Genomic DNA, 13640 nt, shown 5'->3' on the forward strand with positions numbered 1-13640 from the left:
AGGCTGAGCCACCCCTGATCCCCCGGAGTGTTGTCGCCTCAAGCGACAGGCTAGCAGAGCTCCTGTGTGAAGGAGTACTTGCCTCCAGAAAAAATCTCCTCAAGAGAAAGGGACCCCTCAACAGTAGGCGCTGATTGCTACAGCTGAGCTCTGGGTGGGGTCTGGCTGGCTTTGGGCTTAAAAGGCTTCACTGGAAACCCACCCAGTGTTGGAACAACTTGGTCCATCCAGCCTCTGCTGTGTACCTTGTCTCCTGCGACTGATGCTCTGTTTCCTGACCTTTTGGACTGTGTAACATACCTGACTGATTTACTGTGTTTGACCTCCTGCTTGTTATCTTGACTACTCCTGCTGCCGCCTGATCCTTGGTGCCTGCCTGACTGCCTGTGTTCTGACCTCTGCCTGGATTTTGACCACTCCTGCCTTAGCTTAAACCTCCTTGGACTGCAACCTGTGTGCTTCACCATTTGCTTGCCAACTTGACTACTCTATTGCATCACTCCCTGTCCTTGCTTGCAAACAGCCAAGACTCGATCTAGAGCAGGACAGCAGCCCACCATGGTTTATTTAAGCCACAGTGGGTTGTGGTACATGCTGGTGGCCATTTTGAATATTCAGCCCCCAGTGTGGGGTTGCCATGGTTTGTCATATCATACGAACCCAGGTAGCAGGGGTTGTCTGAGGGTTAAACAACTCTCAAATAACCTTACATCAGGTTATTTGAGGGTTGTTCAAAAAACAAACAACCCCTGCTGCCTGGGTTTAGACAACATGACAAACCATGACAACCTCTTGCTGGAGGTTGAATATTCAAACCGCCCAGACAGCTTCGGCTATTGGTCAGTATAGAAATGTAATAAATAAATAAAATGGTTGCGGACATATACCACAATGCACCATGTCTTAAATAAACCATGGTGGGCTGAAGTGATTGTGCAAACCCAGTCATTGTGTGTTTGGAGGAAGGTAATTAATTAAAGTAAAGATAGCAACTTTTGCATGGTATCCAATGTTAATCTGATTTAACTCACATTCATTTTAATGCACCTTTTCTAAGTGGGGCTAACATTGGATACAACCCTTTATTGGCAATGCTTCAATAAAGCCTTAATGAAGTGCTTGTCAACTTCATCCCCTTTATTGCTCTCCAAATTCTGAAAAGGTTACAGAAGTGAGTAAAGAGTTTCTTATTTCCGCTAGGACTTCACAAATACAGGTGAATATTGAGGCCTGCTTGAGCATCTTGTTCGGATACTCCCCTGGCCCCCGAATATTAGATGTAAAATAAGTTATGATTTTGCCAGAGCTCTAAAGCCAGAGCAGAATAAAGTTCAAACAAATTAACTCAACACCTAGCCCAACTAACACTTTGCACTGGTATAGCTAAAATGCTGTATGGTACATAATATCAGATTGTTTGGATGCTCTTAAAGCAGCTTAACCCTTATATTATAGTCTAATTTCTTGCCCGCTTTATCTAGCTCTTGCTAGATCAGGACTGAATAGGTCAGCTTAGGAGCAGAGCATCAGCATAAATGCAACTTTAGAGCTCTAATTGAAACCTGTACTAGGAACCCTGCAGTATTCTACTTAGAAACTGCCAGCTTTATACTCCCTGATGAATTACCAAACGTTTCTCCACCCACTTCTCTCGTCTGTCTGCAGCACATCCCTTCCCTTTCCTGTTGCATCAGGAAACTGCAAATTGAGAGGCTTCTGCAGAGTGCAGCTAAATTTATCACAGCGCAATGCAATCATAAAATGTATCCTTCCCCTATAGCAATTGCTTCAACCCCCTTCTTTCCATTTAGTCAAGTACAAACCCTCGGGCATCTTCCCCAGTGGAGAACATTTTCGTTATTTTGGAAAGTATTCCTTCGAAAATACGCTTTTTGTTTGAGATCCTCTCTCCTGAGTATCCTCCCTTTATAAAGTGGAAACAGCTGCTTGAGACAGCAAAGTAGAGGCCTCCTATACATGAACACTTTCTTGATAGTTGTAACCATGGTGGTATTTTGCCAGCATTCACTCTTGAGTGCTTAACCAGTCAGTGGCTATACCCCACATTGTGGCGCAGAGGCTGGCTGGTTACGAACACAGGAACCTGACTTATACAAGATCAGGCTATTTGTCTAGCCTAGGATGGTCCACTGAGGGGTGGGCAGACGTCAGCCTTGCAGGACTTCACTGTTTTACTAGAAACTTGAGATCACTGGAGCCAGGTGCAAATGACGCACACTTAGAATTCTGAGGCCAGGAATTTGTTTTGGGCACCAGAGCTGAATGTAAGTCACCGTCCTTTCAAACAAAAACCCATTCTTGGTTCTCCCCCCGTCCCCTGGCTTTCTTCATTTCAGCAGTATAATTTAGATGGCCATGCCACCTTGAGCACCATTTTTGGCAGAAAGGCAGGTTATAATTTAAAATAAATAAATAAGGTAAGGCAGTCATTTTGTTGTTGCTTTTGTTAAGCCACAAGGAGTCAGAAATCCTTGCTGATCTACTGAACATACTCACTAGGTCCTAGTACCTGTTGATCCGGTCCAGCCCTGCTCTACTCTAGCTGCAGCAACTCTCCAAGGTCCCAGGCAGGGGTCTTTCCTACCACCTACTACCTGATATTTTTAAGTGGAGATGCCTGGGACTGAACTGGTAAACAAGTGTGTGTGTAAAGTAGGGATGGGGAACCTATGGCCTGCAGATCTAATCCAGCCCACAGAGGTTCCCCATCTTACCCATGGAGCCTTGGCTCCCTCCGCGGGCTCCAGCCGGTGGTCTGGAAGCTACCAGGGGCTGGGGGAGGAGGCTGATAGAGGAATCCTCTTGTTATCTCAGATCTCCCAATAGGAGGGTGAGCAACACAAAGAAGAATCCCCTTGTTATCTACAATCACAGATTGGAGATAAGGGGTTTCCCTTAGTGTACTGAGTTGCATGCTCAGACAATACATGCAGGAGCTCGCTTTGCTCATTCTTCTCATTCCCTCTGCACGGATCAACAAACAGCTGTGAAGCTGGCCAAGTGTAGCACTCACTGCTCCAATCATGGTGTGAAGGAGACACCCAACTTGGCTGGCACTTGGAAGAAATGCTCCTCCAAGTGCCAGCTGAGTACCTTTCTCTGTGCAGGGAGAGGCATGGAGAAAGGAAAAATGGGTAGGGTTACCCGCTGCCTTGGATAAGATCTGGGGGAAGGGCCTGTGGGAATCAAACAGACTGCTGGATTGGTCCAGGGGAACAATTTGGCCCCAAACCAAAAAAAGTTCCTGGCTCCTTCTGTAAAACATGCACTCTACCACTAAGCTATAGCCACTTCCAAAAAGGACAGATTACAAGAGGTGTTCATGCTGCACTGGTACTTCGCACCAAGTAACTATTTATAGTACCAAACCTCTTCTTGTACTAAACTGTATACATTTCTGGCAACTCTGATTCTAATTGGTGATGAAACAGCAGTCATCTCCTACTGCATGGAGGAGGCAGTTAACTTCTGGTTTTATTTATTTATTATATTTCTATACTGCCCATTAGCTGAAGCTTTCTGAGTGGTTTACAAGACAAAACGTAAAACCATAAAATACAACAACACAATAGAACATAAAAACCATAGGTTTACTACTTTAGTTTTATTCTGTTTTAATCAAAATAAAAGCCAGAAGCACTGCAAAGAACTAAAAATGCACTAACAATTTTTTTTAAAACTGAAGGGCTAAAAACCTGGGAAAATAAAATAGTTTTCACCTGGCACAAAAAAGGCCACAATGCAGGCACCAGGCGATTTACGTGACAAGCAATGCGTGCACAAAAATATACCACAACCACTGAGGGTATTTAGCCATATATTATCCCTTGAAAGACAGAGGGGAGGGGAAGAAAAAGGAGGTATGCTGTATTTTCTAAGAAGTAGTATACAGTTTTCAATCTCTAGAAACCTTTAGAATGTTTTTCCCCACAAAACTTGTTTTTAAATCCTGCTATGCCAGTTAAAAGGGAAAAAAAAACACCTCTGATATCTAACTGTAGCTGTAATAATAATACTAAGTAGCAGTTATTCCTAAGGTAGTTTTAGGCTACAATCCTAAAGCATGCTTGCCTGGGAGTATGCCCCATTAAACTCTATAAGACTTATTTCTGGCTATGGGAAGACAGAGTTATGCTGTAAACCATCTTGTAGAACTTGCAGGTAACATTATAGGGTTGTATGCAATAGGTGTCACTCCACTGATGGAATGCTCTTTGATCCAACAGAGACATCTGTGAGTGGGATGGGGAGACAGCGATTTTTGGATATGCCCCCTCCCCTCCAAAATCTGTTCTGGAGGGTTGGGAAAACATTCAGAACAGTGTGGGAGGTGGTGTGGAGGGAGGAGGAATTGCTGGAAATTGCCTCCCTCGCTGTTGCGCTGACGGAAAGCTCCACCGGGTCAAAGAGCATTCTATCAGTTAAGTGACACCAATTGGCTATAACCCTACAATACAGATTCCAAACCACAGAGAAAGTATGCCAGTGTCATTCCATCTCTTCCTCCCCTGATGCAACTTCAAACCTCTACAATGCATGCAGAAGACACTTGTGCGACATATGCATTTCACTGTTATGCTTGGCAAAACTATGGAACCTGGTCAGTCAAATTTATGGCTTGTCAGTAAAACAATATTTCTAGGTACTTTTGAACACTTTAAGATCAATGACTTATAAAGTGTGAATGAAGTAATGTCAAAAATAGTTCAGAGTAAAGAAGGTTAAGCTCCTGGCAGATGCTCATAAAAGAAAACTGTGAGTTTCTGTTGAACAGAATGGCAAGTTAGGATTTACCTAAAACATGGAGAATTTCAAATGAGGGAGATGGCAACTCAGTATTAAAAAGATGGAAGCACCTATTTACATGGCAGCTAGAAGACAAGCCCATTGCCAGAACTTCCTGTAAGTGTGCACACTATAATTCTTCATGGATGCAATGCCAAGAACTGAGAAATCCCCATCACAGTTGTAACATTTAGATGAGGATATTTGTCATGATGTGTCTTTTCATTCCATTGACCAAAGTTGCCAGGAATGTCCATCCAAATGTTACAGCTACAGCAGAAATCACTTCCCACGTGGGTCAGGAATACTTGCCATTCATTCATTCATTCATTCATTACATTTATATCCTACCTTTCTTCCACCATGGAACTCAAGGTGGCTATATGTGGTTCCCAGGTAGTCTCGCCTCTAAGCACAGACCAGATCTGCTTAGCTTCAGCAAGGTGGCTGCCTCATGTGCCTTCAGACTATGCTCTGGGACCCACATGTACATAAACATGCCTCTGTGTATGTGTACTTGGCAGGATCTCTATGCTAAGTATAGTGTGTGAACCATCCTTCACAACGTTCATGGCTGACTGGTCAGGAGTCCTTATAGTTTATTTTCCTCATCAATATAGCATAGACAATAAAAAATATACACCATATTTTACTGTTGCTCAAGAATAATTGGTGCTACATCACTATAGCTATGTAAGAACCTGCAAAAAGTTAATTTTGATGCAATTATACTAGAGAAATGCCATGAAGGACTAGTTAAATCTAGGTGAAATCACCATCAAGCATAAGAAAAACCAGTTCATGGGAAAGAATAAAGAAATAAGGCGGAGCTGCAGCTCAGATGTAAATCACATGTTTAATGTCCCACATGCAGTCTTCACCATCTCCAGTTTAAAGAACCTCAACTGTCACACACTTGGAGAATAAGGAAAACAAAATGCACAACTGAGTATAAATGAAAAGGAAGACAAGAAAGATGCATCTACCATATGTATGCCACATACAGCAGATGCATCTCAAAAACATAGCCAATGCTTCAATACAGACATTTTCCCTTGGGCACAGTCCTCTTCTGATTTCTACTTGAAGTCTTAAAGCCTTCGCGAGTTAGAGTAGACAATAATGGGACAGATCAGCCTTTCCCAACCTGCTGCCCTCGAGACTACAACTCCCAGCATTCTTGGCCATTAGCCATATTGGCTGGGGCTGATAGTAGTTGAAATCCAAAACATCTGGGTGGCACCAGATTGGAAAAGCTGGGATAAATGGATCAGAGAGTCTGACTCGTACTAAGGCAGTTTCATTTGTTAAGTTCATATAAATCTGGAACAGTAACTTAGAGCAGTTTCTTACAGTGGAATATATAAACAGAGGTCATGAGAGACTGAAACTACTTCACAAATTCCAGAGTACCTACACAGAAACGTGAAATAAGACTGAGAACTGCATGCAAATACTGATGCATGTATTTCACTGTGGATCCACACGGGAAGCTGAAATTGGCTATAGCTTCCAGTGTAATCACTTCATGTGCATAGGTAAGAACAAAAATACCTATGCGATGCCCACATCTAACGACTGACATTCTGCACCAGAAACTACTTTCTGTGCAGAAAACTGATGCCTGAAGTACCCCTTCCTCCACAGCAGTCCCATTTTTAGTAGTATTATTTCTGAATAAATGAGTTGCGGAAAGATGCCTAAAGTGCTAATCCAGGTGAAGTTTGTGTACCTATGTTTCTACAAGTTTCAGTGCAACTATAAAACAGTTAAGTATATTCAGAGCTTTCAGAATCAGTGCGTGACAGTCTTTTACATTTTAAGTTCCTTCAAGTTATCAAGCTAAAATGCATCCAAGTTGTTCTTCCTTTTGTAAGACGGTGTTGTGTTTCAAATGTATACAACATATCACACTCTAAAGAAAACATGTTTATTTGAACATAAGATGTCCATGAACATATCTACACTCTTTACAAAAATATCAACATTGAAGAAGGAACTTTGTAGGGGTGAGAATGGCAAACAGCTGTCATGCTTCAATGCTACAATGTAAAGCCAAAAATGTGAGAACCAATTATCATGTATTTTTTAAATTGGATCACAAAATAGGTTTTCACTGCTTCTGGATGACAAAGACAGTCTTAATAATTGTAGCAGAATCTGAAATGTATGATACAGGCACTGCTGTGAACAGACCTGCATGCAAAGATTGATCAACAGTTTTGTACATCAGCCTCTAAACAAGGCCAAGCACTGAATCAGTGTTAAATTCCTCACACGCAGAAGCAGCAACGCCCAGTTAATCTGCTTGAAAGCAGCAAACTATGTAAATCTACTTATGCTGGTGAGATAAACATTATACTCATCAAAATGTAACAACATGCAGCAAGAATGACTGTTACTTGGCAAAGCTGACATCAGGAAGAAAAAAAAGTAACACCTCACAAAACAGGTTGTCTTACAACGAGCTCATCATCTCAACCAGTATCTACAGACAAAACAACAACATATCATCATCAACTTTATTCCAGCCACATGTTGCCATCAGACTTCCATTTAAAGAAATCTGAGATGAGTGGAACCTCAGTGCCTGCAATGACTTAAAAATCCCTAGTCAAGTTTTTCCACCCGCTCTAGAGACACAACTGTACAGAATGAACAGCAAACCTTGCTTTCACAGAAAGGAAAGTCTACCTTTGAAAAACTGCTCTGTCTCACACTAACATTCGTGCGAGACAAAACTGCAGGCTAAAAAATACTATTTGCATCACCTGTGAAAACACCCTTATTCTTTATTCATACCCACCCAGAGTCTCAAAGAAACAATTCTGCTTTACAAAAAGAGAGCCTGGAAGTCAGACTGTGTAAAGAAATTCCTAAAATGGTTTGATACAAATGCATCTTTGGACAAATGCAGCTTTTCTGTTGGTAAAATATCATTTTGATTTTCAATACTATCTATTGGAAAGCACCAAGAATTTTCAGAGACATCACTACTATTGCTTGGAAGATTACTACTTGGAAGATAAACGGAGAACTAGAAAAAGCAGAGAATGCGCAGATGTCAATTCCATTAAATTAACCTGTATTAGTCATTGAGCTTCCATGAGCTTCAACATCTTTTAAAGTAACTCTGACCTGAGCTCAAGAGAAGTACTTTAGCATGTTCCATTCTCTCCACGATGCAGGAAAATCCTGTATAACATATGACTTCAGAGATCACTGCTCACCACAACATTCTAGACTACAGGGAAAGAATAGGCACCACCTATCTCTTTCTGACCAGAAAAAAAGTTAGCTGACTGGCCCCTATGACTAACGCAGGAGAAACAAAATGAAGCATAGCAGGTATTTATTCAAAGTATTGTAATTACACCTTCCTTTGTAACATGAACAGGTTCTTTAAGGGGCAATAGGTTCATGAACATATGGAAGATACATAGGCTTATTTTCAAAGTTGAAATTACCATGCAATTTATTTCTACTAAATCTGATAAAATGTATCTTTCCTTTGACTTGTACATTGTCCCAAGTTGTCAACCACTACAACCTGACAACTTGGGACAATGTACAAGCCAAGGACAATCCGTTATCCTAGGCCAACTCATTATCCTTCTCCACACTCAATTAAGGCTTCAATCCTATACACACTACCTGGGAGTAAGCCCTACTGAACTCAGCAAGACTTAATTCTGAGTAGACATGCATAGGATTGCACTGTAAATTATACTAAAAATTGCCTTGCAAATAGTTTAATAGATTTTGACACACATTTTGTTTACTACGTTTTGGACTGATAGGACAATATAAGCTTTGTTTATGTTGATTTGACTCTGTTATTGTATTTATAAAATATAAAAGAGAGTTTCATAGAAAAATAAACCACCCTTGAATTTTATTACTGCCTAGAGTTGCTTATAAGGGGATCTAATATGGCAAGGATGTGGGTATTTCATTTTAATACATATTTCAATGTTCTTAAAAAAAACCACACACCTTAAATCACTCTGGTAAACAAACTGGAGCAATACACACTTGTTGAAAAATGAAATACAGGCCATTCCTATTTTCTAAAAGAATTAGTATGAATTTAGTGCAACTAACATTACTTGCATGCTAAAACTAGTTTTTATCAGATTTGCCATTAGCTCTATCAAATCAACTTTACTCAGCTTTTAATCATGTGGATTGATAACAACTTCAGCAAAAATAAGATCATAAAAAGCACTTTTGCGTGATCAGGGGCCACAGTCTTCCCCAATTAAAACCAACAGGAGTTTATACAGCCTAGAATGCAGGCACTTTCGGCCTTCCCCAGCCCCCTGCGTGCAAAGTGTTTCACCAAATAATGGTTTGATCCCAATAAAAGGAGCCTTTGGTGCCCTGGGTCTTAGGACCACATAATGACCACACATTCATTTTTCCCTTCTACCCATTGAAAGAGAAGTCTGTTTGTTTTTCTGATTCAGTCAGCCCTTTTAGCTCTTTGAATTCAAGGACTGCACTGTGAAAAGAAGAGCATCTTATCGGTGTGTTCCAGACCAGCAGGCCGACTCATATCCACATGCAAAACATACAGCCCTTCCAGTAAAAGGCTCACCCTCTGTGATCCCCCCCCCTTTCATCACTAACACCCCATGGTGCCACTGACAAATCAATGAACACACAAGACTCTAAAAAGTGCCTGGCTTAATTAACTAGTTTTTCAGACGTGAACACTCCAAAGTATTTGTTCACATACTACTTGCAGAATGGTGCTGGAATAATATTATCCTTACTGTATCATCCACATGGTAAACTTCTCTTTAAGAGGGGAAGAGGCCCTCCCACTAACTAATCAGTTAAGTTAAAATCTGAAGTTGATCCTCAGCAAAATATTAGTTACAATAAGTTAGTTAAATATTACCTAAAATACGTTTGGATTGTTCATGATTAAAAAATCCTTCATGAAATGCCTAATATCCTGAAACATTATCAAAAGATGGGAAAGCTTTAAAGAGTAAATGCACACTTGTACTGAAATTCTTCGCAGAAGTGTGCATCATCAATAGCTATTTCCTTATTTATTCATAGTGAATCTGAAACAAAGGAGGATTCTACTGCCTGTAATACAAGAATCATACTACAAGCTTTGACTACTTACACTATTGTTATCTCACTGAAGTCATCAATTACTGATTCACTCCCTTTAAGTGACAGACAAAAGGTCCAACTCCATACTCCAAGAAAATCACTCGGTATGTCCCCCAGCCAAATTTCTTGCTGATGATCACCGCAACAGAGAAAGTGTGTGTGGGCATCTCTACACCAGCCTAAAATCCTGCATTTAAAATTCGGCTTTCTGCTTACGTTTTAAATGCAGGATCACAAAAACTTCCTTTTTCACGTGCTTTCTTTTCTCCTACCCCTTCCCACCTCCTTCTCCCGTATCTGAGTCTTCCATTATCTTTCATTGATCTCCCTCCTCTTCTTGCCGCTTTTCCTCTTTTCATGGAGGAAACTCAAGCAGAACACAACGGCGTAATTTGATAGCTCATTATCTGCGGATCTATTTAAAAATGGAACAAAGGGCATTTAGTGCAGAAGACACCTTGGAGGTTCACGGCATCATGTAAAGAGCCCGCAAACTTCCGTGAATTAGGATGAAAGCCTGTGTCTCTGTATACACACATACTCGCATTTTGCTTGTGTGTATACAAACATATATACACAGAAGCAACATGATTTTGTGGAGAAGGGGCAGAGCAAAACTCGAAAGTTACCTGCTTTCTAATGAACAACAGAGTTTAGAAGACAGCTAGATATCTTCTCTCCAACTGCCCTCTTTTAGAACAGCATATTGGCAAAACCATTCTAGGAGGCTGGCCTACTAGAATGTCCCTGTTTGGGACACAATTAAATCAACATGTCAGACTGAGACAACAGATTCATCGTATTTATTAGAAACCAATTTTCTTGCAGTCTGAGACTGAGTGGAGAAGGCCGGGAGAAACAAACAAAACAATAATGTTGTGTAAATTACCCCCAACACATTTTAACCACACTCCCATACAGATTATAGAGGGGAAAGGACATGAGTGCATCAATTTCAGGCTTCCGTGGGGATTTTTTTTTTTTTTTTTTACTAAAGCAAAAGGGTGTTTTATCCCAAATTTGTTTTAACCTGGGGTAACAACCCACCCCCACCCCAGTGGCACATCAAACTCCATGAAAATACAATTTTCCGAGTGGCGTGTGTTTAAACATGAGATTTGGGGGTGGGGGTGTTCCCCACTCTCTCCTGGCTCTTTCGACAGAAACGGAAACTGTCGGCCTTAAAGTTTCGGTTTCCAACTCATGTCGTCGCAGACTCTAGTAATCTTTAAAAAGAAAACAGAATACAAAAAACTTGCTGCGAGGGTTCAACAGAGCCTTATCGAGAGTTGCCCTGGTTTGCAGATAGACAACTTTGTAGCGCCCCGTCTGGGTGAAGTTGCCCAGACTAGAGTCTCCTGCCTAACCTATTACAACGAGGCAAAGATGTCCTAATTTCCTAAACCTTACCGTATTTTTTTAAAGGCAGTCAAACGAGACATAACTTTAAAAGAAGAAAAAAATGAAGAAAATCAGACACAGGGTTGTTGTCTGCCAGACTGGGGTAGGTGTGTGGGGGGGGGGGGAGGAGAGAGATTTCGTTCACAAGATCTTCAAGAGCAAGTCACAACTCCGGCAAGTTCCCACCCCTCTTCCTCTCGCCAAGACCTCCTCCCGTCTCTCCCCACCCCCATATTCCCCCCACACACAAACATAGTAAGCTAACCCCCCCCCCCACCGCACACACACTTTTTACCTGTTTCCTATAAGGAGTCCTGCCGCCGCCCGCAGAGTTACTGCTGCTATTGGGGAAAATCATCGCCCAGCCTAAGCCCGAGCTTCCCCTCCGGACGGGAAGCAACTTCTGCGGCAACTTGGCTGGCGCGCGATTGAGGGAGGCGACCACTGGGAAGCGCCTCTCCCTCCCCGGCTGCTGGGACCGGGCTCCTCTTCTCCTTCTGCCGCTGGCTGGCTCGACGCCTCCTCCGCCCCCACCCCCCTCTCCCTTGGCTGAGTTTCTCATGCAACGCGCCCTGTCGTCCTCCTTCCCTCTCCCGGGATTACGGGCGGCAGCAAAGTCAAGCTGGACCGATAGAACCAGCCACCAAGCCTGCCATAAAAGTCACTTCATTGATCTCTCGACTCCTGCTACTCGCGGCAGCGGCAGCCTCGATCCCACCTACTAGCGGCCTCAACCACCGCCCAGGGAGAGCGAGAAACACAGAGAGCGCGCACCCGAGAGGAGGGGGGGGTGAGGGCGCAGCCCAGTGGAGGCACCGCACCGCCTACACGCCTCCACGCTGCAGCGGCGACAGTGGAATCTTGGGCACTTGGCGCCGCTCGCCTTTTCGCCCCGGGGCGCGGGCTGCTTCCCAAAGTGCGCGGGGTTCTGCGTCTGCAGCAAGCTCCGGCCGCTCCCTTCCCCCCTCTCCGCCCCGTCGAATGGTTGCTCCTGCCTCCTGCATACCGCGCATTCCTCGGGGCAGCCAGTCAGTCGGCGCGCTCTCCCTCGGTTTGTCGGTGCGCGCCAGTGGCGGCACTGCGCGTCGGGCCAAGAGTTCTCCGACGGCGGACGGGAGGAGAACAACCAGCCAAGGCGAGGCGGCTGTGTGTATTTAAGTGAGACACCCCCTCCCCGCTTCTTCTGAAACAAAGCAGCAAGGACTCGGCAAAAGCGCCGCAATCCTTCGGGCTGTGATAGATACTATAGACAGGGCTTGAAGTATGACTGAGAGAGAGGAGAAAAACATCCACCTCCCGCCTTCTCGCATTGTGTTAGCAACGGCGAGGGTCGGAAGGAGGTGCCGGAATTCCGTTTCTGTGTTTATGACTGTGCTTCGCCGGGCAGAGGCAAAACTGCGTCTCTGGACGCAGTCTCCTCACCGACTCTGGCCTGAACACGTTCTCGCACTTAGGTTGGAGAAACGGGGAGTTAATGCGGGCCCTGCCAGGACGCTTCACGCTTCTCCGACGCTTTGCATCTCCAGGGGCAAAGCCACCTCTAAACAGGTCCAGTAACCTGTTCAAGTTATTGAACGACCTAGTCCGCATCGGCGCGAATACTCTACTCCATTCACTCGAGAGTTTGAAATGAACTTCTGCACTAGTGCCTCATCAAGACACGAAACTAAAAACCCGCCTCTCTTTCTCCCGCACCCAAACGTGGAGACTGCAAGCTACCCTAGTGGCAGGAGAGTGAATCTGCCTGCATTAAAAAATAAAAAAACCTCTTGACAGAACTCCAGACGTTGTGCCAAAGCCTTGTGATCTCCAGTAATACGATCCCTACACAGGCGCAGACAGGAATTGCGAAACTGCTATGAAAGCGCCAGACCCGGCTCCTCATCAAATAAATAGGTTCCTACTAGAACTACTCAAACACTTTTTTTAAAAAAAGATCTGATTTAGATATTATAAACCCTCTGCACGACTCAAGCAGTCAACAGTCAATCCAACAAAACAAGACAAATACATCAGTTGAAATATAAAATACAGATTTTATTTTACTTTATTGCTTACGCTGCCATGCTGGAGATTCTGTGAGATGAATGTGCATTATATGGCAGAAAAAAGGGCTATTCAGAAATCTAGCCTAGAGTTGCGGGCAGGATGCTTTAAAATTTCTTTATACCTTCCCCCTAAAAAAGCAAAGTATAGACAGCAAGTGTATGTTTGTAATGGCTACAAAACTGGGTGCTTGGAGTGCAGGCAACCACTTAATGTGAGTAAGATTACTCTGGAAATTACTGCTGAGGAAAAGG

General features: G+C 43.2%; 1 protein-coding gene across 2 annotated transcripts in view; it reads right to left on the bottom strand.

Moving 5' to 3' along the window:
- The window catches only part of RBMS1 (RNA binding motif single stranded interacting protein 1), a 104623-nt gene extending 92088 nt beyond the window's left edge, over positions 1-12535 (bottom strand). The window contains exon 1 of one of the 2 annotated variants that reach the window (XM_084811612.1): positions 11636-12535. In XM_084811612.1, coding sequence (XP_084667738.1) covers positions 11636-11902 — 267 coding nt within the window. In that variant the 5' untranslated portion in view covers positions 11903-12535. The remainder of the gene's footprint in view (positions 1-11635) is intronic. The other variant, XM_084811601.1, reaches the window with a different exon arrangement.
- Positions 12536-13640: the final 1105 nt, after the last annotated feature.

The sequence above is a fragment of the Heloderma suspectum genome, chromosome 1 (genome assembly GCF_057233095.1).
Source record: "Heloderma suspectum isolate Gila_16-S chromosome 1, 16-S_ref, whole genome shotgun sequence".
Taxonomy (NCBI): domain Eukaryota; kingdom Metazoa; phylum Chordata; class Lepidosauria; order Squamata; family Helodermatidae; genus Heloderma; species Heloderma suspectum.